The sequence below is a fragment of the Leuresthes tenuis genome, unplaced genomic scaffold (genome assembly GCF_036924035.1).
Source record: "Leuresthes tenuis unplaced genomic scaffold, fLeuTen1.0.hap1 SCAF_5, whole genome shotgun sequence".
Taxonomy (NCBI): Eukaryota; Metazoa; Chordata; class Actinopteri; order Atheriniformes; family Atherinopsidae; genus Leuresthes; species Leuresthes tenuis.
This window is the reverse complement of record NW_027325359.1, coordinates 32,349,367-32,377,364: the sequence shown is the minus strand read 5'-3', so window position 1 is coordinate 32,377,364 and position 27,998 is coordinate 32,349,367. Positions and strand designations below refer to the sequence as shown.

General features: G+C 41.6%; 1 protein-coding gene across 1 annotated transcript in view; it reads right to left on the bottom strand.

Moving 5' to 3' along the window:
- necab2 (N-terminal EF-hand calcium binding protein 2) overlaps positions 1 to 27,998 on the bottom strand; it is a 129,982-nt gene that overhangs the window by 74,792 nt on the left and 27,192 nt on the right. Inside the window, exons 3-5 of the mRNA XM_072386681.1 lie at positions 11,534 to 11,642; positions 6,049 to 6,074; positions 5,314 to 5,411 (exon numbers count right to left, since the gene is read on the bottom strand). Of these exons, the coding sequence (XP_072242782.1) occupies positions 5,314 to 5,411; positions 6,049 to 6,074; positions 11,534 to 11,642 (233 nt within the window). The remainder of the gene's footprint in view (positions 1 to 5,313; positions 5,412 to 6,048; positions 6,075 to 11,533; positions 11,643 to 27,998) is intronic.

The following is a 27,998-nucleotide window of genomic DNA, read 5'->3' as shown; positions in this document are numbered from 1 at the left end:
CATCTTCTTAGCATATTGCCAAGAAAATATATTAACAATTGATACCTTGACTGATCTGGTGTGAGGTCGCAGTTGCTTCGGGTTTATTAACCACCATTAATCTGTTTATGATCAGCTTATTTACAGAAACTCAAAAGCTTCTTAAAACAGACAGCGACGACTGCTTCTACTAATGAATACCCTGACAGTTAAAATAATGAATACTGCATGAAGTGAATGAAAATATCTCATTTGCATGAATAATTAGTGTGTCGGTAGCCCCTTTGGGAGCAGGAAGAGGAGGCTGATGAGTGATGGCGATCCCTCTGCTCTAACAGGCCGTCCAGCTGCATCATTCACAGCTGCAGATATCAAACTTTTTCTGCAATCATGATGGATATCCTTTTGGAAGAATTAATGGCCAAAGACCGTACAGAGACTATAATGGATTTTGTATCATGTTTTATTCCAAGAGCAGTCCACCGCCTGTCATTTTATTTCTACTGTCCAACACTGCAAAGACTTGGCAGAGTTTCCACAGAAAAGCAGAGCCAACACTGCTGTGGCATAAATTTCTGCTGAATAATCTGGGGAACCATTTTCTTCAATCTGCCCCTAGCTGCCAAACAAGTGCTTTAAATAGGAGAAAAAACACTTTTGTACAGTCCTGTGGGTAACGGCAGAGTGCTAAGTCTACCTTCCAATCGCAGTCACTCTTTCTCCGTGTCTATATTCATTGAGGTGGATGGGGAGCTAATCAATTCTCACTGGGCTTTAAAGGGGCCAGGGCTGAGGCTCCAGCCTTCTGCTCAAACTAATATCACGCTCTGTCTTTTAACTCCACCCACTCCGCCTCCTCACATCTGCCTCACTTTATTAATTTTTTATTTCTACATGGATGTCATCTGAAAACCTCCAAAAATAAAAACAGCAAACGGGAGAATTAATTTGTTTCCCAATTAGAAGTACATAATCTGCACTTTATTTGAAATCTTGAAAAAACAATACAGTGGAACAGTGACCTCTCTCTTTATTTATACTCATAAACCTCAAGCATCCATTTCTTTAATATTTTAAAGTGGCCTTGAGCAATAGTTCTCCAGCCTTTTGTAAACTATGTCTCAGAGGGTTCAGGCTGTTTTGGAGAATAAAGGAGCTCATACCAGATATTCACTCTAAAGCTCACTGCACTTATTTCCTGTTTTCTTGGCAATATATAAAGAAATAAGGAGAGCCTGAGGCAAAGGGGCGGGTTCTGTATCTTTTCTTAATCACGCCAGAACAGCAGCCCTGTTATATAGGCTAAAATTGAAACATATGCAGCTATTACAACCACTCCAGCAACTTATGGGCTCTTATCTCCATTTGTGCAGCACTCAGACAGTCTACTCAGACCTTCACTGAGGAGCTGATAAGTCCCAGCTGCCCATTTACCCACAAGAACTGGCAAAGCATAAAACATTTAGCGTTTCCTAAATGAAATTATGAGTGAATTTGAATAAGAGACTAAAGAAATGGGTGGCTGTTCTGTATCATTTGACATGTGCAAGATGTGGATAAATTTCACATAAAAATTCTTTACATGTCTGTTGTATAATTGCGGTAAAGGAGGCCAGGCGTAAATCCTGCCATCATCATCAGGGGAAAGCTTTTCTGTAAGGGTCCGAACGATCCGTTATGGTCCAGCTGAACAAGACAATGCACCCAATTACATTGTAAAAACTGTTATGCAAAATCTCAAAGAAGTCAAGAGGGAACCCAAAGGGTTGCACTGCAAAAATACCTCTTTATCTTTAAGGTACATTTTTTCCATCCAGTCAGTGATCATCTTCTGCTTATTCAAGGTTGGGTCACAGGGCAACGGGTCCAGGAGGGAAACCCAGGCATCCAAGCAGTACTCTCCAGCTCCTCCTGGGGCTCCCTGTTTCCTGACATATAATTCCTCCTGCGTGTCCTGTCCTGAGGCAGTTGGACAGGTCCAAATAAGCTCCAAAAAGCAAACCTAAGCAGAGGCCCGAACCACCTCGGCCGACTCCTGGAGGTATGCAAATTAAGCTGCCTGAACAGTGAATTCTTATTATTTAAATGAGTCAGAGCTTGACTGCGGCTATAGCACATAAAATCACACAAAATCAAGTTGTTTGCAAGTTAAAGTATATCCCCAGCGACAGATTTCTAGATCTGACTCTTAACCAAGTTCCAATCCAACAGAACTGCTTTGCTTTTTGCAAATTTAACATCACTGTGTGTCAGTTATTTGGATCAAGAGAAACATTGTGTCTAACACACTGGCCTTTTGCAGACCGAACACGCCGCCATAACTCTTCGTGCTAATGCTTCAGGTGCACTCCACTCACTGCACTCTAAGTATTAAACAGTAGGTGTTGCAGCTATGGAAATAACACTGCTGCACCGCACGAGTAGCACTTAAAGCAGTCATGAAGGAAGTTGACAATTCCTTCACATACATAACTACAGTTCAACTTCTCCCTTTTACTTTTAAGCAGTACGTGAAAAAATACTAGATTTAGTTTTGAAAGGTTGTACAGATGCTTGCAGAGAGTTCTGCTTTCGTAGTTTTTAAAAACACACCACTTATGCATCTGGACAAAAAAGAACGGGCGGTGTAAAACCAGTCGAAATGACGCCAAAGAGCCCGAAGTGTCGCATGTTGTAGCGTCGATTTCAGTGTGTGTCGTCGTAAGAACTGCAAGTTTAAATTGAGGTTTAATAGCAGCAGTTTGTGTCATTTTTAACCTTTTTTTTAGGACACTTTGCTTTAAATTGGAGAAAGTGACAGCAAACAGTGGCTGTAATCAGCCTGACAGAATGTAAACCATGTAAACGAGTGACAGCAGCATTAAAAAAGATGCTTTATCACCAATTTCCATCTCTGTGATGGAAATGACTTAACTGTTTAAATCACTCAACACACACAAAGTCCATCTATAAACGGTTCACCTGTCAACTTAAACTCAAACGCTGTCAGCAGCGTTTAGCTATTTGACCATAAACTGGCCGATTTCCAAAGAGCTTCTCTTTCCTTTCAGAAAGAAAACAATATGATTGTGTGTAGGGGTGTGTGTGTCTGTGTGCTCGGGGGATAAGGGCAGCATGAGAGTGAAAACAAGAAAAGAGCACCAGATACAGCAGCAGAACAAGAGAGACAATCTGCTGATTGATTAAACAATGGCTGCTCATTAGAGAGTAACTAGCTGCAGGCTGTGTGTCGGGAGGAGAAGTGTGTGTTTTTGTGTCTGTTTGAGTGCAGCTGAATGGCCTGCAGCTGAAAGGCAGATAAAGACAGAGCTGGAAGATAGAGATATAGACCCACACACACACAGTGGCAGGACCCATGGACATGAATACAGGAGTGTGGCCATGGACCAGCTGCTATATATAGCACATGGAGAAAACTAGGATAACACATTTCTGTTCTCCAGCTGCAACACGATCTCAACCGGCGGGATGAGGAGTCAGTGACTCTGTATCAGAGAAACTTGACATACAATTATTTTGCAGCACTCCTTAACCCACGCTCGCAGTAAGAGACTGATTCCACCCTACAGACACAAACACACATCATTACACCTGATCTGTGGGAGCACACTCCTCCGCTCATGCAGAAATCACACACAGAGGGTGAAGAACTCACTGAGCCAGACAGAAATGTCAACTGCTGGACCTTCTGCAAGAGCATAATGGTCACCAGTGAAATTAATTAGTGCCTCTGGAACTGGAACTTCTCTCATTTTAAAGGTCCAGCAGCTGGTCTCCTCAGTTCCAGATGTTTGCAGATGTTGTTAAAAGAGGAGGGAATGCTACATAGTGGGAAACATGGACCCGTCCCTACTTTTTTTAGATCTATCCCTGCAACCAAATTCAAAAGTATTTTTCTTTACATAGTGAAATGTTGCATTTTCAATATTTCACAGGTTTTCTATCAGATATTCTGTTGTGAATAAAATATTGGTTTGTGAGATTTGAACATCACTGCATTCCGTTTCTATTAAACAGCAAATTGTTTGGATTTGAGGATGAAGTTTACAGCTAAATTAACTGTTTATTATCTTTTTAAATTACACTTCCAAAGGGAAAATGTCATCACAAGATTAATGTTTATGCATTTAACAGACGCTTTTATCCAAAGCGACTTACAAATGAAAATATAACATTACAGCTAACATCAAAGCTAACAATAAGCTACATAGAAGGAAAAAAAATAAGTCAGGCTCTGTCGGAGGTGACAGGTAGCTCACTCCACCATCATGGAACAACACAATGAAAGAGTTTGGATTGTCTTGAGCGGGGGTGTAGGAGCTGCTAGACGACAATCCTTTGACTCAAGTAGATGGGAGCCGTTCCATTAAGCACTTTGTAGCTGACATCAGTGATTCGAATGTGATGCGGGGGGCTAAGGGCAACCAGTGGAGCTCAATGAACAGAGGGGGGGGGCGTGTGATCGAAGACCAGATGGACCAAAGGCCATAAAAGATAGGAAAGAAAAAAAATAGGTTAAACAAAAGTAGAAACTGAGGATTGTCATGGTTACCTGAGTTGCATCGTTCACCCTCCTTTTCTCGGTCTTTCTGAATATTTTGAGATCGCACTATTTTTACACAGCATCCATCTTTGTGGAATTGGGGAATTGGTCGTATCATAGTTCCTTTTTGCTCCAAATAGGCCAATACGGCTTGTTATTGACAGAACTATGAATTTCACATCAGTGAATTCTAAAGGAAAATGTCGGGGAAAAGAAACGATATCACCCTGAAGCACTCAAGCCATTCTACCCAGGAATGGTCAAAAATATTAAATTTGGTGTTTTAGTACACAAAGTGTTCACCTTATTCTAATTAAACTCTCATGGAGAGACGTTAAGTGTGCAGTTAATGAGCAGAAAGACACCAACATCCCAGAGTTGAAGCTGTTCTGGACAGAAAAAATAGCTAAATTTCCTCTAAGCTGATGTGAAGGAATGAAAAAAAAGCTTTTGTTGTTAAATTATTTGACACCAGGTTCTGCTTACAGTCTTTCTATAATATAAATTGTGAAGTAGATCTGAAGGGCCCTGCAGAATATGCACTTAAAGTATATTCACCAACAACACTTGAGTCATTTACAATAAGTGAATGATCAGATGTTACTTTAAACCTTTAGTGAAGCCTTTTCCCATCGCAGTGATTCCACCTTAAGAGAAAGATCTGCTCTTAAACTCGTGTTTATAGATGTCTGTGTCCTCAGAAAATTGATATTAGTTGAAAAAGTAAATAATCAGCAGTTCAAGTAAATGACTTAAACCATACCATTCTCAGTTTGTACACTCATTCGTACCTTTTTGGTGAAGTCCATGGCTTTGAGGATGGAAAGGTTGAGTGTTTCCAGTGAGGCCAGAACTCCTTCATAGTCTCCCATGTGCTTGGCAAAATAATCTGTTTTAAACACAAAGCAAACACAACTTTTACCAAAAAAGCACGTGCAGAGGAGATTCTAGAGAAGAAAAATTGAAATAATTCAAGGAAAAATAATTCCATATTAAAGGGGAACTCTGGTATTTTTAAACCTGGACCTTATTTCTGGCATGAAATACGTTCATCTTCTCACTGAGAACAGTTTGGTGAAAGCCGGCGTCCTTCGGAAGATATCTAGATAACTCGAGATCCATATAACGGAGTGAACGGGGCTTAGACGATGCAGCCTCTAAATAAGGCATTATCTGTCTTTATTTCACCAATACTTCAAGAAGAATGAATGAATGAACGTGTGCTATAGCTCTGTTAGCTCATAGCTGTGCTGCAGCAGCGCGCATTAGACGCAGAAAACGAGTGTGTAGAAATCCCTCCGTTAGCTCTCCTATAGCTGCAAGTAGCCACATAACAGCAGCTATGAGCTAACAGAGCTATAGCACACGTTCATTCATCCATTCTTCTTAAAGTATTGGTGAAATAAAGGTAAATAAGGTTCAGGTTTAAAAATACCAGAGTTTAACTGAGAAGAAGTTTTTAACGATATATAAGAGAAAATGAAGGCAGTGGCAGGGACGTGTTTGTGTGTGTGCTCTCAACTCACCACAGAGCTCCTTGGTGTCTACATTACTATCACAGCAAGCAGAGGAGCAGCAGAAGGAAAGACAGGAAGGGTGGAAAGAAAGTGAAAATGGGAAAGAAATAAAGAAAGGAATGGAAAAGAGCAGGGTTAGAAACAAAGGAGAGTTTTTTAGCATGCAGTCTTACACACACAAATACACAAAGAAAGATTCAGAGTTTGGCAGGCAGGGAGCGATCTAACAAGACTCTCTGACAGGAGTCTGAATCAATCAGTGGCATCATTCATGCTCTGTTCACCGGGTGGGGACTCACTTGGCAGCAAATTCTTTACTGCTGTAAACGAGACTTTCCCCGATCGACTGGGAGAGAAAGGGAATGAAGGAGTGAGGGAATAACAGACGGAGGGTGATCCAGCCAAAAGATGGATGAGACGTAAGTGATGAGAGAAGTGTGGGCCAGAAGAGACGGGTCGGAACACGCCATATGTCCATCCCTTCGATGTAATAATAGACTACTGTTCAGTGATATCATATCAAACAATATAAAAGGCTATGAATGCAGAAAATGTCACAAAAAGAGGCGATTGTTGACCCCTATTACAGAGCCTGATCTTATATTTCAGAATTACCCTGATCCGCAGCTGTGACAGAAAATCTAAGAAACAACTATTTAATATCCAGTTTTATGGTCCAGTTTCAACAGGAAACGTCAATAACGAAGGTTGTCCACATGTCCAAAATGTAGCAGCATCACAAACTTTCTGAGTATCCCTGAGCTGCTGCTGCTTTCTGCAGGGCAGTGCATGCTGCAACCAAGCACATGAACTCCAACCCCAACAAGGCAAGTTTACCACTGCAGACCGATGCAGAAGAATCAAATTTAAGATATCACAAGTGGGAGGGAAGTAGAAAAGTTCCCTGACTGTGGAGAATGTAGTGTAGAACGGATCTAAAGCCAGCAACCTCTTGCTCAATGTGGTTCAGCACTTTCCGTCATCTCTTCCTTCCTTTCAAGTGTTTGTGGTCAAATGAACATTAATGAGATGTGGCGAGCGGCCTTTATCACATAGCAACACGTATAGAAGAGAAGAGAATATCTTTATAGTTATTGTACAGTGAAAAAAAGTGGGTGCAGTTCTATATTAGTGCAAAAAGCATTGAGCAATACTGCTCGAATCCCCGATAGAAACTGTTCTGGTTCTGTTCATTTGTTCTGGCTTTTATTGATACAGGCAGATGTCGGAAAATGTGATAACTGAACACATCCGGAACGCCCTCTCTGGGTCGGGAATGAGATCCTTCCCCAAGTGGAGGAGTTCAAATATCTCGGGGTCTTGTTCACAGTGAGGGACGAATGGAGCGTGAGATTGACGGCGGATCGGTGCAGCGTCTGCAGTGTTGCGGGCTCTGCACCGACCCGTCGTTGTGAAGAAGGAGCTGAGCCAGAAGGAGCTGAGCCAGAAGGCAAAGCTCTCTATTTACTGGTCAATCTACGTTCCTACCCTCACCTATGGTCACGAGCTGTGGGTAGAGACCGAAAGAACGAGATCACGGATACAAAATGGGCTTCCTCCGCAGGATGTCTGGGCTCTCCCTTAGAGATAGGGTGAGAGCCTCGGTCATCCGAGAGGGGCTCGGAGTAGAACCGCTGCTCCTCCGCATCGAGAGGAGTCAGATGAGGTGGCCCGGGAATCTGGTTAGGATGCCCCCTGGACACCACCCTGGGGATGTGTTCCGGGCCCGTCCCACTGGGAGGAGACCCCGGGGAAGACCCAGGACACGTTGAAGAGACTATGTCTCTCGGCTGGCCTGGGAACGCCTCGGGGTCCCCCGGAAGAGCTGGAGGAAGTGGCCGGGGACAGAGACGTCTAGGTTTCTCTGTTAAAGCTGCTGCCCCCGCGACCCGACCCCCAGAGAAGCGGCAGATAATGTATGGATGGATGGATGGGTGGATGCGTGGGTGGATGGGTGGATGGATGGATGGATGAACACATTTTTGGAGACTTTTTAGAGGAAATAGCATCATTTGTGCTGTGGACTCACGTGGTACTGTTGACATTTTACAGTCTATCATGAGATCAAAGGCCGAGTTTCACCCAAGATTGGTGCAAGTAGTAGAATGTGTACTTTAAAGATAAGATAAGTTATGGGTTCGTAATGACTTTTCACTGGAATATTTCTTAGCGTTTATAAACCCAACATTCAAACTCTGACACTTAGTGAAGCAGTGAACCAGACAGATTAAAAGACATCGTGTTTGACTGTAAAAAAATCATCAAACTACAATTATGCCATGATGATTACTTACCCTGCATTTTGGTTCAAATATCTACTTAACTGCTGCTAAAATAGGCATTAGGTTGGGAACAATCTAATATAAAACATAGATTTGTTTCCTTAGGCCTCAACAGCTCAAATTCACTTCACGTAAGGGAAATAAAAGTCGACAAACAGACGTGTCGAAGAAAGATTCAAGGCCAAAAAGGGCTGGAGACAGGAATGAGTGACAGATGGAGAGAGGATGAAGAATGCGGGGTGGCAGGCAGAGTGATGGCTGGATAAAAGCTTGAAGCAGAAAAAGAGACAGAAAGCTCAGAGGATGGCCTAAGAGTTGAGGGGAGATGGGAGGAAACCAGAGTGGCAGAGACAGATGAACGACTGGTGGCAGGACAGTGCTCAGTCTCTGCCCGCTCCGTCCCTCTTCTCCATCCATCAACTTCCTGCTTTAAACAAGAAACGCTTACATCCTCATTTCTGCTTTTACTCTGCTCATTCAATAACCTTATCTGCTGTCACATGAGTACTCTGAGGCCTGGCACGCAGCTGCCAAGCCTATTTTACTGTAATGAGCAGAAACTTTTCCGCCTGCGTCCACCGCAGTGAAGGTTTATAAAGAGAGAGACTCTCCAAGCGGCGAGCTGACCACCATCAAAGGGGTGGCAGCAGCTGTATGGTTCACTTACTGCAGTGATTTAAAAAGATTAAAACAAGAAAAAACCTGACAAATGGCTGAGCCTGTTGGAAGATTTATACATCGAACCGTATTCAGTTCTACAACAACTATGAAAAGGTCAGCTTTTGTTCTGCTTGGTTTGATTTTATTCGATGCCTACAGGATCCAGAGATTGTGTAAATTAACACAGGCTGGCTTTGATTATTCAGATCCAACTGAGTCAGCACATTTCTCCTGACTGTAGGGTGGATGAGCTGATTAGCTGATTATAAAACAGTCAATAAATTGATTTTACGAGTTAATCAAAAACAAACTGTCCGCAGGAGCAGCAGTCGCAGAGAGGTTAATGCCTCGGGCGGTGGATGAATAATGAAAGCTGTAAATCCAGGTAACAATGACAGTCTTCGGCTTCTACCGTCTTTTTATGTATTCGTCAATCTTCGCATCGGAACTGTAATTTAAAGGAGGTATTTAACACCTTATTAAGCAGTAAACTGCAACCCTGCCATGAAAGTGAGACATTTGACTATTTTATGAAAAAAAAGTGTTGATCTAAAATTTGATGGCAGCAACATGTCTCATAAATGCTGGGACAGGTCCACGTTTAGCCCTGTGTGGCCCAGTTGTTGGACCTTTGGGAGAGGACTATTTCCTCATACTTGTCCGATATATGAGCTTTGGTCCAGAGAAGATGGCAGTGTTTCTGGATCATGTTCACATGTGGCTTCTTCTCTGCATGACGGCGCTTTAACCTGCATCTGTGGATGTTAGGGTGAGCTGTGCTCACAGACAATGATTCCTGGAAGTGTGCCTGAGCCCAGGCACTGCTTTCCAGGAAAGAATCAGGTCTGTTTTTAAAGGGGAACTCCGGTATTTTTAAACCTGGACCTTATTTCTGGCATGAAATACGTTTATCTACTCAATGAGCTGTGCTGCAGCAGCGGGCATGGATGACGTCATCCCAGTAGACAAGTGTGTAGAAAACCCTCTATAAGCCCCCCGATAGCCGCCAATAACAACAACACAGCAGCTATGAGCTAACAGAGCTATAGGACACGTTCATTCATTCATTCTTCTTAAAGTATTGGTGAAATAAAGACAGATAATGCTTTATTTAGAGGCTGCATCCTCTAAGCCCCGTTCACTCCGTTATATGGATCTCCAGTTATCTAAATATCTTCCGAAGGACGCCGACTTTCACCAAACTGTTCTCGGTGAGTAGATAAATGTATTTCATGCCAGAAGTAAGATCTAAGTTTAAAAATACTGGAGTTCCCCTTTAATGCCGAGCTGCCTGATGCAGAAATGTCTCCAGATATTATGTTCTGCAGATGGGGGAAGAAAATTATTGCTCCCCAAATTGAAGACACTTTTTTGCTCAACCTGCCCTGAGACTCTACTTCTCTAAGGTTCTCTTTTTATGCCCAATGATCTTACCGACCAGTTGCTATGTAAACCTAATTAGCTTAAGCACCACTTACATTTCCAGCCTTTTGTTGCTTCCACCAACTTTTTAGAGATGCCATCAAATTCAAGATAAACTGACACTTTTCATGAAATAGTAAAATTTTTCACTTTCAGCATTTGATGTGATTTCTAATTTCATGAAAATAGTGTCTCTGTCAATAATGAAGAATACAGGAAAGACGAGTGTAGACGAGTAGGCTGAAATAAATGCTTATTATAAGTACTTATCTCAAAACCTCCTTTTTAATCTCAAAATGTAACAATCATAAAGCAAAAATCAATAGAAAAGAATACAATAAAAATATATTTCAGGTTTTTTTTATAGTCATCAGTATAAAGTCATCAAACATTGAGGAAATGTATTCAGCATTTAATCAATTAATTTAACCACTGTGTGTTTGAAATGGCTCTTTCTATCAAATCTGCCTACTTACGGTGCTTTAATTACACTTTACCTTTACTTAAGTTAATCTTTACTGTAGTATTAAAACTTTTAGGATGTAAATGCTTCTTCCACCACAGAGTGCTCTATGTTTGTGTGTTCAATGAAGGGATATTTTCATTTAGTTTCTAATTCACACCTGATTGTTGCTGGCCTCATACGATTTTATATGAACTGATCATATGCCTCGTCTCTTTCAGATAGTTGTCAATAAGCTTGCTTGGTTTGGGCTCCTCTTTTTTAAACTCCACTCACTTTTTCAGGGTTGGTTTCACACATCTGTTTGCTCACAGTCCCTCGGCTCTCTTGTATTTTTTAAGATGCAGCGGGTGGGTGAAGTTAGTCTCAGAGCTGGGGGTGAAATTATACTTTAATGTGATGGGCTTTGGGGCGAAAGGTTGTCAGTGAACTGAACTGTGAAAGAATGCGCACAAACATGCACCCACACATGCACAAAAACAAAGGGGAAACAGCTGCATGCACCCGCCTGTTCTTTTTAAGAAATGCTCATGCTGAAGTGAGCACATAAATGTGCACATACACACACACGCATTTCCTGTATGCAGATTCATTTCATGCAACCTCTCAGGAAGGCTGCGTGCTGCAGGCAAACACACTCATGCAGGAATGCTGTAGTAGTGCTGACCTGGTGTTATCAGAGTCGATGGTGTGAAACAGCTTCTCCAGCTCCTCCTCGTTCAGCGTGCCATCGGAGAAGAAAGCCTGGAACTCATCCAGAGACAGCTTCCCATCATCTGCAAGAAACACATCACCATGAAGTCACCTGAAGGAGGAGGCATATACTAAGCATGTGTTGTTCATGGACTTCATTCTTTCTGAGGTCTTTTAAGGAACAGTTTCTGTCTTTTCTCCATCCTGTGGTCTGTAGTTGTAAAGGATGTAAATGCAAAGGAAAACACAAGAATCAGGGAACAATTTAAAACGGAAATGAATAAAATGTAACGCAGTGACTGCACAGATTTAAAATATTTACAGCGTTCTTCTTTCCCATTAAAACCATCTGTACTCAGTCAACAATCATCAGCATGTTTTATATTTCCGTTAGTGGCAGAAACCCTAAATGACTACGTGGAATTAGTGGTTTTCATGTCCATCATAAATCAAATCACTTTAATCTATTAATAAACCTTTAACAGCTCATGTGTTTCTGGACATTCTGCACATTTAAATCGTGTTGCATGATCTGTGAATGAAATCAAGTTATTAGACATTAAAGCAAAGTTTCCTTAAGATGAAGCAGGCACAACTACTAATATAAAATAAATTGCCTGATGCTGGGTCCCTCCATCATTTCCTGTTCCTGCCTTTGTGCACAGAACAGAGGAGAGGAGGAAGCTCTGATGGGGAGAATTACATTTGCCACAAAAAAAAAATAAAAAATGCGGTGGTTTTATGAACTCATGAATCATATTCTTTTAATAAGTAATAAAGTGACTCAACGCTGAGGGAAAAAAAGATCAATCCCCGCAACAAAGATAGCTGTATTGATGAGTAACATCATTAATTCCAAATAAAACTCCTTTGACTCGACTGAAATCTTCATCTACAAATATAGACCTTTTTTTTATTTTTTATGGGTGCACAGTATGTTTGTACAAAGACGACAAGATCAGACATCATCTGACAAACTAAATAAAACATGGTGACATCCTTCTGGTCCACACACCAGTCAATCATCCAAGGTACAGCTGGGAATGTGCTAAACTGCTAAAATCTTTCTGTGAATCTTTATCAGCTATAACAATGATGTTGCTCCCACTCAAGAAGGGATCAATAATAAGAAGAAGAAAGAAAGAATTACCAGAAAACTTTCAAAATGCACAGGATGCAAACGCATTTTCAACATTTCCAGAGCTTTCCAGAGCTTTCCAGGACTTTTCAGACCCCCATAAAATGTCACAATCCTGCAAACTCACTTCAGAAGTGAACAGATTAAAGAAAGAGTCTGGCTGTGTCGGCATATGTGCAAACATGAAGCACATAAGGAAGTAATCTATGTGAAAATCAGAAACTAAATTAAATTAGGTTAAAAAGACCAAAGACTGCTGGCTGATTCAAACTCATTAGTTAATGTTGTAGCACACAAACTATTCACGGTGTAATTTCCTCTGAAGCTGAGAACCAGCAGTGGTGACTTTAAGCTAGTTAGCTTTACAGTTAATTAGCAGCTCGTTTCATTTAACACAAATCTTCAAATCTTGCATTGAAGTTCCAGTAATTTCATAAAGTCTGCACATTGTTTAATATACGTCAACACCAGAGCTCTCCTCCTTTCCTTTTCATCCGGCTGTCAATCAGTTGCCCGACTGTCTGGCTCTCATTTAAGATTTAATTACAGTAACTGAAGTAAAACCATTAGCAGGAAAAATGACTAATGTGGAGATGTGGATGTGATTTATGTGCTTCAGACAGAGTTATGAATCTCTGATTTACTGCTCTGTTCTGTAACTCACACTGGACCCTGTAAACTGTGCTCGAGTTGGCAGAACCCGGAAGGAGGGGCACATGTGAGTGTGTCTCTTTTACACTATCAAAGACATGCTAAGGTAAATAAATCATGACAGCTGGAGAGCCCCGGCTCATTTTAATCCTCTCATACTGACACCTTTATAATAAAGGTATTCCCATCTATCAGGCGTCCATCATTATCAGCTGACAGTCCTAAATAATTGGATCAGTGGACACGAAAAAGCCCATCAGAACTGCAGATTGGTTGTTTGTGAGCCTAAGTGGGTAAAACAAGCGCTCAGAACTGGAACCAAGACAAAGAGCCATTTATTTTGAGCGGTTGATGCTTAGTATCCAGGTCAGACCCCACATGCCCCCGCATGCACACCAGTAAATCACAAGCAAGAAGCAGTCGGATGTCAACAGTAAAGCGAACCGTGACTGCAGTTCACTACAAGTCGTTGTGTCATCACAAGTTTCCAAATGATTGTTAATCTGTCTAAAACAGGCAGCCCACTGCAGTGGCCTTGGACATATCGCCTTTTTTTGTATCATTATGGGATGTAAACCCCCCCAAATCCAGATGAGTTAAAGAGGAGACGTCCAGGGTGCAGAGCAGGAACAAAAGGGTGATACAAGAGCTTTCTCCAACACATTCACACACATCGGTGGGCAGTGTGGGGTTCAGCATCTTGCCCACAGAAGCTTTGGCCTGTGGCCCCAGGAAGCTGGGAGTTGAACCACCGACCTTTTGACTGAGAAGCGACTGCTCTTCATCCTGAGATGCAGCCTTCTCTGGGCTCAGATTATTTTCTAAAATTATTAGTCAATTAACTAAAAAACAATCAGTAAATAATTTACAATAATCATAAGTTAGAGCCTGGCATCTAATGCTGATAATGAGCTTCAGCACCTGGAACAAGAAGATTCTTATTGTTTGAACCTGAAAAAGGTTTGAGTAACACAAATGTAAGGATGCATCTAAACTAATCAAACTTATTCCAACTGAAAACTGATTAAACCTTTGCAAACTTACTGCTTCAAATCATTTAAATGGTGGCCGGTGGGTGCTGCTGTCTGAACGGCCTACTGTCAGTTTATCTGCTGCTAAACTTTAATTAAGGACTGTTTTATCTACTTAAAAGAACCAGCTGTTCCACCAGTAGACAGCGGAGTATAAATGGCCAATATTAACAGCTACCACCCATTTACCAGCCGGGTCCAAATTTCCGCCTATGCATGCGAGGTGTAATTGATGTTGGGACCGTCGCTGTGACATATTCCACTTGTTTTGTTAAGATTGTTCCACGAATGGTTCCCGAATGAAAAGGAAGACTTTCCTGGCCTAAAAAGGATGCTACCTGGGGGGCTCCATCCTACCAAGGAAGTATTTCTGACATTCAGAAGCACTTTTAAAGTGTTAAAGAAATTATATTTCATGTTTAAATATCTTTATCTCTGCAGCTGGAGATGGGGACGACTTCTTCTGTTCAACTGATAAACATCTGCAAAATCAAGCCGCTCGTCTTTTCCTGACCTGGACAGTCCATTATTCTTTTCACATTTGTTCTGCAGCCTCAGTCAAACCTTTTATCAGACCTGTAACTAAACACAGAGCCATGTATCTGCTATCAAAAGTCTAATTTGATTCCAGCACCTCCTTACCTTGCTGTGCCAAGTTCTCATTCTTACAGTCATGCACACTAGCACATGCCTTTAGTTCCTACTCAGGTGGCTGCAGAATCAATCCAGCGAGCACTTCAGTCTCCCACGAACCTTTGGCTGAATTCCTGTGTGTCTTTGTTGCACTCCGAACACACGGTGCTGATTATGTTTCAAGACCTAAAAGCTTTTTAGGTCTTGAAACATAATCCGCCTCCTTAGGAAACATAATTTCTGGTCCTCTTATGTAATATCCAATAACGATAAGTTAGATTTTTTAAATCTGAGGCTGAAATGTAACATGAGCGACGTTTGATACCATTGCTGTGCAGTTACCCGACTGCCTGAAGACTTCGATTTACTATAACAAATGCTATTTTTTCTCTATTAATGATTTTAGCAATGCTTTTTTTTAAATGTTACAGTAAACTCTGAAGCTTGTATTGCATATTTCATTGCAGATATTCAGATTTGCAAAGGTATACGGGATGTGCATCAGACTGTTTACACTCCCTGGAAGCAAAAGCTGCTGGAGCTGGAGGTTAGAAAGCCGACATCTTTTCAGCTGTGTATCATTAAACATTTTATGTCAAATACTTTCAGGTTATCAGTCAACGACAGCCAGACATCACAGACTACATCGATACTCAGTGAAGACAAGAATATAGGAAAAGAAAAACAAGTGGATACCGTATTTAAAGCAGAATCTGATTAATATTGCAGCAGAGTGCATTCTGACTCAGCACATTTGCAGTTTTCCTGTAAAAACAGACAGGCTGGCGTCAAAGAAATATGTCAGATGAGCTCGACCACATTATGTGGCATCCTGTACTTGGTTATCAGGCTGAGGAGAACCGCTCCATATGGCAGAGCCTGCACCAGCATAAAAGAGAGAAGAAATCAAGTGGTGCTGCTGACTTCCAGGTCCCACCGGCTGGGTGCATGAACCTAACCAAGTAGCTTTTGGTTGTCACTGTAGTCCTAAAAACAACAAGTAAGAACGATGCACTAAATCCATCCGAACAAGAAAGGAAAAGAAATCGGCTCCTGCAGCCCTAAAGCAGAATTCAATACAACATATGGATTCCTGAATAAAAGACATTTTACTGGATGACAAATCGTCATCAACATGTTCTCAGATTTTACAGGATAAGAGAAACTTTAACATTGGATTAACTTTTTGTCTGCTGGGGCAGATTCTGATGGCAGTTAGTTACTCTTCTACTGTGAAGGGATATAAACTAGCATTTAACGAGTGGAGGTGAGCTTAGCTTTGCTGAGAAACTTATTTTATTCTGTGAATGACATGAATCTGGTCTCATGTGGGACCATTAAACCTCTTTTCATACTTCTGTTTATTATGTAGGAACCCACAACATCCTGCAGAAGGCAATGCCGTAAATCTAAAGTCTGCACCATTAATTATCTGAATAAAAGTCTGACAACCAAGTAGTTTGAGTTGCCTGAACACAGAATCTTATTGTGACTGTTTTCCTCTATTTCTTTTCTAATTAAGCATCTAAATAATGTAATACTAACCCCCCCACATGACATCTCTTTTTGCTTTTTCAAACATTATTATGAACTGCATTGGAGCTCTGCAGCAGGGAGTGGTTATTCATGGGATTGTCTCCATTCTGTATCCGTCTGCTATACAGTAAACCTGACTTTCTCTCCACATGATGCAGAGCTAGATATCAAATATTAATTCCCTTGCCCTCAGAATGCGTTTGTCCTTGAGTGCGGCTGACTGGATGCAGCAGGTTGAGCTGTGGGACCACTGCAGAGCACTGGAAAACCACGGGGGCAGGAGGACCGCAGCCTTACAAAGGCTTGGATTCAAATGCATTTTTCTCTGCTGCTGCTCTTAAGTCTGCTGCATGTATTCCCTCTGCTGATTCTTGGCGGCAGGGTCAGAGAGGCATATGAATATGTCGTTTTAACATCAAGGATGTATCTATTTTTTATAATTTCTTCGACTGGTACTCGCCATCTGTCTTTTATTTCCTGTTTTGGGTTATCCCAAAGCTGCTCTCTCTGGCTCTGTAAGTTCAGACCAACACTCAGAAAAGAGGACTTCACATGGTTTTTAAAACACACTTCCAGGAACTTTTTTCACGCCTCCGCTCCACCTCACTTTATACTTTTCTCCACATTACTGCATATTCTGCATATCTGTCACGCCTCCTCTCTTCCAGCACTTTATTAGGGAAACCCACAGAAGATGGCGTCTCAGATGATATGCCATGTGGATTTCTGTCTTCACAAACTGCTTTATTTAGGTGACGCTTGGCATAATCTTTCTGTTTGTTTGAGGCGCACTTCTGAAATGCCACTTTTTGTGTTCATAGCATCACTTCCTCTGTATCCTGACCGCCTGGGGTCGACTGTATAGTCACCCTCTGTGGCTCTATCTATTTCTAACTTGCCCTTCTCTGGTGCAGCAATGAAGCTGCGCTGAAAGAACTGGTGTTTAATGCAGCAGTGACCCAATTTACTGCATGCAGCCAGCCAGCCCGGTTAAACTCACTTAGGAATTCTCCACTAACACAACACTCAAGCCAAGCAGATAGCATGTTAACCCTATTTGCAGAAGCATGAAATACTCCTAAATTACATGTCTTACCACAAAAGCTACATTTTCCCTGATTGCTGACCTGTCTTTTTATCACAATTGCTGCTCACAAATGCAAAGAGCCAATTCCTTGTTCTCTTTTTTTTTATCTCCTAATAGGACAGTAAAGCTTCATGGTCTCCTACTGAACAGCATCCCGGGATCATTTCAGCTGCTTTCTCTTTTCTGAATCCTTGTGCAGCACCCATGATTCACCCAACAAACCCCACTATCAATAATGTATAACTCAAATATGCACTCTCCTCAGCAAATCACGCAACTCGCCAACAAAGGAGATGATGCAACAGCCAGCAGTATCCCAGCTCCTCTGAGAGAGACACTGCAGATTGGTACCATTTGTGGAAAGGATCTTTATTTTACCATTCAAAACAGCCCACTGGGGGTAATAATTTTATGCAAGGAAATGACCCAATCTAATAAATATACTCCTCAGCAGCAGGAAGGAAATGAAGATGAGTCGGGAAAAGCCAGAGTAACGAAAGTTCACTCTGGATTATGAAGCCAACTGTGTTTGTCCAGCTCTCAGCAGCAAACTCAATCACATACTCTGAGAACACACTCGTAAAATGGCTTTCAACCTAAAAAAGTGTCATCTTTTAAAGGTTCAAAGCCTTTTGTAGTGACACTCCTACCTCTTGGAGTAGCAGGTAGCTGTGAAACAGTAATTGAGGAAAAAGTCTGGAGCAAATTGACCGTGCACTCTAATCTCCGGGGTCCATGTGTGAAACCGGCTGTAACCGGCTCAATCAGAGCGATGGACATGATTTGCCTTGTGATAAAGCAGAAGGGTGTCAGCTCCACCTAATGCTTGCCCTGGTGACTTCTCAGTGACAGAAACTGTGTTCGCTAAGTTACTGAGAAAGGAAAAGGAGAAAAGTAATGATTTTCTCATAAGCTGCATTTGGATGCATTTTGAATTTTTCAATGTAAATGCATAAAGACTGTTAAGAGTTATTTGTTTTACTCTGTTACATCCTTATCTCCAGCCCCTGCCCTGCATGTTTCAGATAGGTTTCAGGTTTGTGCAGAACTAAAGAACAAGCTGCTGAGGATAGCCATTTGAATCAGGTGTGTTGGAGCCGGGAAACATCTGTAAAATGACTGGACTCGCGAGCACAGACATCACATCAGAGGATGTTAAAAAAAGTAAATCAATTAAGATTCATATGAAAGTTTATGATGGAGCAGGAGATAGAAGGGGAGGCCGTGGCTCAGCTGGTGGAGCGGTCGTCTCATCACACATAGCACAGATGTTAACATTAAGATCAGGGTCACAGAATATTAGGAGTACATGTAAAATCATTGTTGAATTTTGGGATATAAAAACCGATATTTCACAGCATGGTGTAACGTTTAGGTGTAATTCTGAGGGCTGAATTCCACATCTGGACCTATGCTGATGACTTGTAGTAATAGCATAAAAGCATCATTTTCTCCCAGTGGAATGCAGCCTTCATTCATGCGCTGGTGCTCGTCCTGGTCCATAGTCTGCCACACAACATGGTCAGAGGATATATTTTACTGTGCAGCTCTAATCAAGATGATACTAAATGATGAGACACTTGCTGTACCCACAGACAGATGGACATCGGTGGCCACACATGCTGACATGACAGTCACAGCTCACTGCATTTCAGACTTAAGGGAACCCGACAACTGCGTCCTGTGCACCAAGGAGCTGAGAGATTTCCACACAGCTGTCCATGTCTCAGAAAGCACTGAAATCATATTCATAATTATCATTCACACTTTCTACAGCATCTTACGAGTTAATACGGCTTTTACGGAGAATATAGAATCATCAGCTGTTCAAACAGTCACTCAAACTGCATCCAACAGCAAAATGTTATATACAAGGGGATTAAGCAATAATGTTGATGAAGTTCTTTGGATTTTTTAACGGACCAAAACACATTTAATCTGCTGCGAGTCAAATCTTTAAAGAGATAAAAACAACAGATAATAATATTAACATCTCAGTTGGACTGAGCCAAGATCTTGTACATGAACAACACAGGACACTGTGGTGGGATAAACTGCAAAGCTCTTCGAATTCAACTTCTCAAACGCAGACTGTGGGTCGCGGTCCAAGGTTACAGTTCCTGATGAACACCATCAAAGCTGCTCTCGGTGGTTTGCATGTAAAAATGCTGCAGTTTCAACACTGTTGCAAAAAAGTACAACCCAAAGCTTCCAGAGGACGACAAACGGTGAACACAGCAAGACGTCGGCTGTAATATCTTCATCACGCAGTTCGGTCATTGTAGATGAGCAGTCGACAACTTTTAGCGTTCCCTGGACTCTGTGTGAGTCATTTAGGAATCAGCTGGTGTTTTTCATGAAGTTACAACCTATTTTCATTCATTTGGATTCTTATGTTTCAGATCTTCTGAATGACCAACTTTTAATCGGTGTTGAGGAAAGGCAGAACTAACCAGGTTTCAGGCCTTGGTTATGACTGTTTTGTTCAGAACTGTGTGTCCATAGTTTTCTGTTTATCGTAAATGTATGTTCAGGAGGAAGGAAGGCAGATAGCTGAGACTGAGAAGCACAAAGAAGCACATGTGGCTGCTTGCAATAACCAGCATGTCCAGGGCTCTGTCAGTTACGTTGAAACTGATTTAATTTGCTAATCTTTGAGAGATACTTGGCACAGAGTGCAGTGTGCACAGGTGGGAGGAGAGGCACAAACAGGGGAGATATTCACAGCAAAGATAGTTGCACAGATATCGCAGATAGAAGGGAGAAATTTAATTATTGGAACAAATGCAATGTTAGAAATGAAGAGGAACCATTTTACTGTATTACGTCCAGGTCAGCTGATGTCATCTCAGGATCACACTTACTGCATCTGAAGCAGCAGTTCTTCAAACACACGACCGGTTACTGTCAGGTCTCGTAAACGTTCTTAGGTTTTTTGTACCTTGTCTTGTCACTTCCTGTTTTATTTTGAAGTATTAACCAGTCCTCTCGTTTCAGATAACTTGCCCTTCCTCCCGTGTCATGTGTCTGAGTGTCTTCCCTGATCACCCTGAATGTTTCCACCTGCTTCCCTGGGATCCTCATGTGTATTTAGTCTGCATCTTCCCTTGTCTCGTTGCCAGTGTGTTGAATTTGTCTTTCTAAGCATTCTCACTCTAGCCTCCACAGTCAGACAGTTTGTCCTAGATTTACTCCGAGGGATTTTTGTTTGCATTGATCCTGGTTTGTAGTATCTCCGTTAGTGGAGTGTTTCTTTGTTATACCCTTAAGGTTCTTAGTAACTCCATTTGGAGGAGTCTCTTTCTGTTTTTGTTTAATTATACTTTATAATAGAGCCTCCGACGGTTTGGAGAGGAGTAAGGTTAAATTGTAACATTTCTATAACTTTTGTTTTTCCTCCTAACGTGGAGAGAGCTTTTGTTTGATAAGTTTTATAGTCACACTCTCCTCTCCATAGATATTGAGGAGAGTGTGTTAGGAATTTATAGCCTATTGTTTTGCTCTGCAAAGAGTTTATCAGTGATCATTGTTAAATAAACCATATTATTGATACGACCCTGCATCTGCCTCCTGTGCTTTCACGGATTGTGACAGTTACTTATAAATCAGCATCCTTCTTAAAGTAACAGGTGTCCACAACTGCCTCACACTCCATAGAAAGTTTCCCCTCCGATCGTAAAATCGCTGCAGGAGTCATCTCAGGGTCTCCAGAAAACGACCAACGGGAACATTTCTTCACAAAATGTTAAGCTTTCTTAATTTGTGGTTGTAAACTATGATGTTAATGAATCTGTTACAAAAAGAATCAACATGAAGCTCCTCCTGCTATCCTGTTCTTTCTTTATATGTAATTTGTGGTCGACTAAACATTAGTGAGGCGTGGAAAGTCGACATCACCATCAAAGTGCTGACAAATCAGAACTAAAGCTGATTCAACTACATACATTTAGGAGTATGTTCGTTGGATTTATGCATATTTATGTAGGCAACACAGAAAAACATTGGGAAACAGCTTGTTTATTAGCACCTTTGTTCTGGATTCAAATTCCATTTTACTCTATTTTTCCCCTTCACCCAATCAGGATTTTCTTCTCCTACATCTGGTCTAAAGGCTGCTCGAGCTGTACACAATTAAATATGACTTACTTAATTTATGCATCCGGATTTAAGTACGGCAAGAGGCGCACGTGTTGCTTTTGTGAGAACACAGATTACACTTTGAGCCTAAGAGTAGGAATGGATCTGCGGTGCCATTGTGAAAGCACTGGACGCTGTCCAAAGCAGCGATGAATACAACATTTCCTCATGTTTTCCCGCATGAATTCTGTTCCCTTTTGCAAGGTTTGGGGTATTTTTCATTTCGCACAAACAAAACTGCTTGTACTGCTAGTGTAATGCTTGAATTATGAAAATCTGCTGTCACGCCACTCTGGACGAGAGGTTTTCTAAGCTGCCAGGAACACGAGTCGCTTCTCATTTGCAAATGATAAAAACTTGGTGCAGGCATGAACTAAACATGCGATTGAGCTGGATTCAAACCTCTTCACCTACTTTAACTTACATTCTTTACTTATACGGGTTGTAAAGACTAATCAGTGCAAACTGGAAAGTTTATAATCAAATTGGTAAATGGCCCCTGGACTGAGTAACGTGTCATAAACCGATGAATGGTCCAATCCTGCCATTAAAATCCAGTTGAATAAAGTTTTGCTGCAGATCTCACAAAGTCGCTGCATTAGCGTCTGTGTAGAACATATATATATATATATATATATAGGGTATCGATAAAATCGCTCTGCCCTAGTAACTCATTTAGATTTTATGAAAGGGAAACAAACACTGAACAAAAGTCTGAGTATCGATTAATTACAGAAATATCAGAACAGATTGTGAGATACAGCGAGCACGAGTGACAGCAACAGATAAAGTCGAGGATGTTTTCTACGGCAAGTTGGCCACAACTCTGCAAGGTTAACAGTAACTCCAGCATCTATAGCCAGATCCATTTAAAAGACATACAGAAAGTAACGTTTATGTAGTCCACAAAATATTATCCGATGACACAAAACAAGACAAAAATCTAAAGATACGAAAACAAAGTGAAAAAGACAGAAAGAGCACAAAAACATGTTGTGGAAGTCCAAATATAAAAGTACTCGGCTGCTTTTTAAAGGAGGCATTAATCAATGTGATGAAAAAAGATTAGAAGCTCTTTAACAGCCAAGGTGCGATTGTCTGAAAGGAACAAGCACCCTGGGCTTTAAATTAGGTGAGAGGAACCACGAATCGGCATCAGTCTGTGGTTGGAAGACTGTGTTCTCTGTGAAATACAGAGAATAGCTTCACAGGCTGGCCTCACTTTTCTCCTAAGACCTGGACAAATATATCATTATACAACAGACTAAACACCGACTGCATGAATTCTGACAAACTCAGATTACCTTCACGGACGCCCACCTCACAGGTGCATTAATTAGATAAAGCAAAGGCATCATAAACACGTGCAAAGATGCAGAGAACGTAGTCATTTCCAGAAAAACACTCAAGATGAAATAAAGACTCACTGAAACCTGCATCACTTTGTCTACTATGGGAAAGCAGCAGAATTAGATCATTTAACTTAAACAATAAGTCAACTTATTCTGCACACTGTTAAAAGCATGAATTAATCACATTAGGCCCAGCTTCGTTTCCTTGTTGTTGTGCCATCGCTGTAACCCTGAGGAGGCTCAGACACAGGATGGCATTTACAAACCACTTCTTTCATCAAAGTTCTTCATTCAGAAAAGGACTAAAATCCTCTTTGTTCAGCCAATCACAGTAAAAGTCCGATCTAAACAACATCAAATCAGCAGAGGTGCAAATAACAGGGGCTGAAAATGCCAACAATGAACCTCAGTTCAGATTTGATTAATCTTTGTCAACACAAAATTAAATGCTTTGTAAAAGTGACAAGCGATTTATTTCTTATGCAACCAAACACCTGTTGAAGCCACATGTGGCCCTGATGACTCACTCTGGGTTTACTTTGCTTCTCAGAGTCTGGATGATGTTTTGATTGGACATTCAAACCAAATCTATGATGTTTTATTCAAACGAACAGATTATTTTCAAATGTGCAATCAGGATGATTCCTAATTGTTTCACTTTGAATATGTGAATTTTCAGAGATATTTTCATTCTTTTGTTTCACTGCCAAACCGTCCTCAGCCCTGCGTGAAAAGGACGCAGCCTTTTCATTCATCTGGAAGTGTCTCACTGGGGGGGGCAGCAGATGGCCAACAAAAGAGCTGAAGAGCAGCAAAAAACTGCAAAATCCAACTTAACTTACTTTTTACAGCAGAACTGGACAGAAGAGCACAGATCTGCATCATTATGTCGTACCAAAGTCACCCTTCCACCTACACCTACACCTACGTAAGAATCCATTCAGCAGTTTGGCTTTTAAAAGACTTCTATAAGACTTTCGTCTTTATGTTTTCCGTCTAAAAGGTTATTCAAACTTTAACAGCGAAAGTTAATGTTGTAGTTCCCATGTGAACATACAGCACATATATAGGCTTTTTATTACCAAAACTACTACAAAAATACTTAAAATACAGAAACCATGGGGTTATCTTCAGGGCTGGGGGGATGGCACTCGACCATCTTACAGGCTGTGGCGGGCTGGGATTTCTGGTAAGCATGACTTTATGAAAAACAATGCTTGTTTATTTTTGGTTCAGTACACCCAGTGTGTCCACACAGGGGTCAAGTTTCTCCTGCTATTGACTATTGAAGCTGAAGCCAATAAAATCTGCCATTTCTGAAGGGTGATTTGATCCTGGACTGAAGGCTGATTTTACCTTTTCTCATCGAGGACAAACACCAGAGTAGTTTCCTTACTTTCTGTCCTGTGGGAGAGTCCTGTAAGGCTTTCAAAGAGAAAGCCTTACTGGGGCTTTTCTTTGATTTAAGCAGAAGGAGATTATGTCTTCTGGACCGTAAGGATGCTGCAAAACAGCGAGTGCGTCAGAATTTACAACAACTTATTCACTGCGACAGATCTCAGGTGAAAGTTGTGCGCAAGAGAAAGAAAAAGTAATGAAGGCAGAGAGTGAGGCGACGGTCGGATACAGCTCTTTCTTTGCTCTGTACAGATTACAGAAAAGCAATTAGTGCTTCCTCCTCCCTGCTGGGCTTCACTTCCACAGCAGAAACTCACACACACACACACACAGGCTTTGATTTAATTGAGTGTACAGTTAAAGAAGACATTCGATCTTAATTTCTTCTCCGTGGTCTCCGTGTCTTTGGCGTGCCATTTAGCATTATTTTCGGGGTGCTGCCTGATTGGTTGTCATGGGAACAAGATGACAGCCACCACTTTGCCCGTCTCGTGTACTTCTCCTGGCTTCCAATGTTCCTGTCCTGCACACGTAACTTCTTGTTTCACCCGTTTCTCATCTTTCTCTGCTGTGCCAATTCCATCTGCTTTGTCAGGCAGTTATAGATTTGCTTTGAGAGCCAGTGGTTCCCTCCTTGAATCATCTGCTGACTTTTGCAAATAATCCTCATCAGCTGTTGTTAGCAGGAGGAAAGTCTGTGTGTGTGTGAATAAAGAACTGCCATAGATCGATTTTATCTGATAGATGAGCTAAAGGAGTCACTCTGCGAGCTGTCAGTTCCACTTCTTCTTCCCCATCCATCACTGCAGCACACCTGAGGCACACGCGCACACCATTTAGCACTTTGCTTCGCATTCCCTGAAGTTTTACAAAGTGGCGACTTACTTTTCAACCAATCAGCTTTCTCCACTGTTGCAGCGTCCTCTTGTTAGCTGGCAGAGGAAGACAATTAAGCAACAATCAGGATTTAACATCCTAACAGGGAGCTTTTGGCCCAAAACCTTCATCTTGACTGACATCCAATCTTATTTTAGATGGAAGAAGACTCAAGGTCGCACAAGGACAGGATGCAAATTCCATTCCTCTGCAAACCGTCCCACCCAGAATAACGGTAAACAAAGACTGGAAGAATACTTTAGTCCTCAGGTACTCAGGTAATACATCTGATCGAGTTTTAATATTTCCTAATGTGACATGAAAAGTGCTCGTCAGCTCATGGCTGTACTGTGCCAACAGGGGGGGGGGGTTTCCACCCAACTTGCTTTCAAAGGTCACAAGCTTAAATGATTCAGACTTTGGGGTTACTGTTTGGCTCTTGAAGTAGTTTGAGAATCGCAGCGCTCAGCTTTTTAATGGAGGTTGGGAGGTTAGTTGGCTGTGAATTAGCCATAAAAACCAGCTGGTCTTGACATTTAGTTTTTCCTCCAATAAAACCGACACTTCAGAAGAAGTTCTAAGATTTAAAAAAGATATGCATCATGTAAACTCTGAAATAGCTGAATGTTAACTAAAGGGATGTTTCCTCCCAAATGGAAACGTTGCTTTAAATGTTACTGAATGGAAAATGAGCATCAAGACCGTCTTTATTCTTTGATTTGGAGTAAAAAAAAACAGACCAGCCTCACCAGAAAACATGCATTTGGCACAATTTTTGTCCAAAATGTTAAAATGTTACGATCCATGGTTGTAAATTGTGAGCTGTGACCTAAAAGTAAAATGTGTTAACTGTGGTCGTGTGTTTTGTAGACCTGACTGTGCATGAGACTGCAGCAGAAAAGTAGTAAATCTTGAGTGGGAGGGGCAAAAAAGAACTCTCTGAAACTCTCTGAAACTTTTCTGAGTCTGCGATCGCTACATTTCAATAAGACGCTGCAAGAATCGCTTGGACAGGCTTTGCCTGAAGATTTAGAAAGCAATCATTTAAGTCTCAAAGGCGCTGTTCAGTGTGTCTTTGCTCAACAAGCTGCTTTCTTAATCAGAAAAGTTCTCCTGATTATCAATAAAAACAAGGATGTGGGTCATAATCTGTCTTAATGAGAAGGATGTGAGCTTTGCCGCATTTCCACAGAGATAGATGGCTTTCTGGTGTCTGCTTGGATGAAGAGATGAACCACATTCGATGATCAGTCACTGATGTATTTTCTGTCTCAGCTGAGAGTGGAATGATGTGCAATCATCATCAATCTGCTGGATGAACATAATAATGTTATTAGAGGAGCGTGGCTGAGCACAATACAATGGGTGGAGAAGATGTGCGTGTGAAGTTCAGGAGTGATGGTGTGGGGGTCTATCCTAATGAGGAGTAATCCCAGGTGATGGCACATAATGGCAGCATGTCAGTGTACCGGCGAGGATGATGTATTCAGGTGCCTGCGTCCACTGCAGATCCAACCGCTGAAACCCAATGGCAGCCTCTCCTGCTTCAGGGAGACCTCATTTGCACAAATGGTGTTTTATGGTTCCTGTTAAAGCCAGATATGCTACTTCACCAGCCAGTAATAGGCAGCCATAGCACATAATTGCTGCATATTTTCTAATGCAGCGTGATGGTGTTTAATGGATGATAATAGAATGTCAACACGTAAACAAGGTCATTCTGCATGTCGTGCCGACCCTCTTTGTTATCAGTGTCATTACATCCCACGGTAAATTAACAAGCCTGTTGGGGGTGAAACCAGGCCATCATTTCTTAATGCAAAGAATTCTTTGTTGTCATTACGAGCATTTTCAGACAGATTTACTCACATCTGACTGCTCGGTTATGAAACTCAGCTTCAGACATGACTGGAGGTTTGATTTAAAAAGAAATTCTCCATAAACATCCAATATGTGCAGCGAGGCGGAGGAAACTTTTCCAATTGATGCTTCAAATTGAGAAATAAAGCTGAAAAGTCATCAACAGGCTGAAGAAGTTTGCACCGACACAGCTTTCATGTCTCAGCTGTCCGAAGGAAATCTCTAAAATAGGCACTGGCAGATAAAATGCACAAACTTGGGGGATGATGAGGATGCAGCAGGAATATCAGGAGGGAAATACTTATTTCACTGAGAGTGGAGGAACAACTCCAACAGCTCTGTACTCAGCTTTAGGACTGCCTGGAGAGCCAGAGAGATAACAATGAACATTGTTGACGATTACAGATGGGCGAAACTGGGCCATTTTACTGGGAAAGAGCGTCTCTGCACCCCATTTGTTGAACTGTTGGCTGTGACTTTCTGTCCATGTTGTCGACTGTGTGCAACCTGCACACACTGTGTGTGTTACCTGCACACACTGTGTGTGTTACCTGCACACACACTGTGTGTTACCTGCACACACTGTGTGTGTTACCTCCACACACTGTGTGTGTTACCTGCACACACACTGTGTGCGACATCATCAGCTAATCGGCTGCCAAGCTACAAAAATACCTTCAGACTTCAACCACACACCTCTTCTGCTACAATTCAACTTTCTAAATGTTTGTCAGCTGATT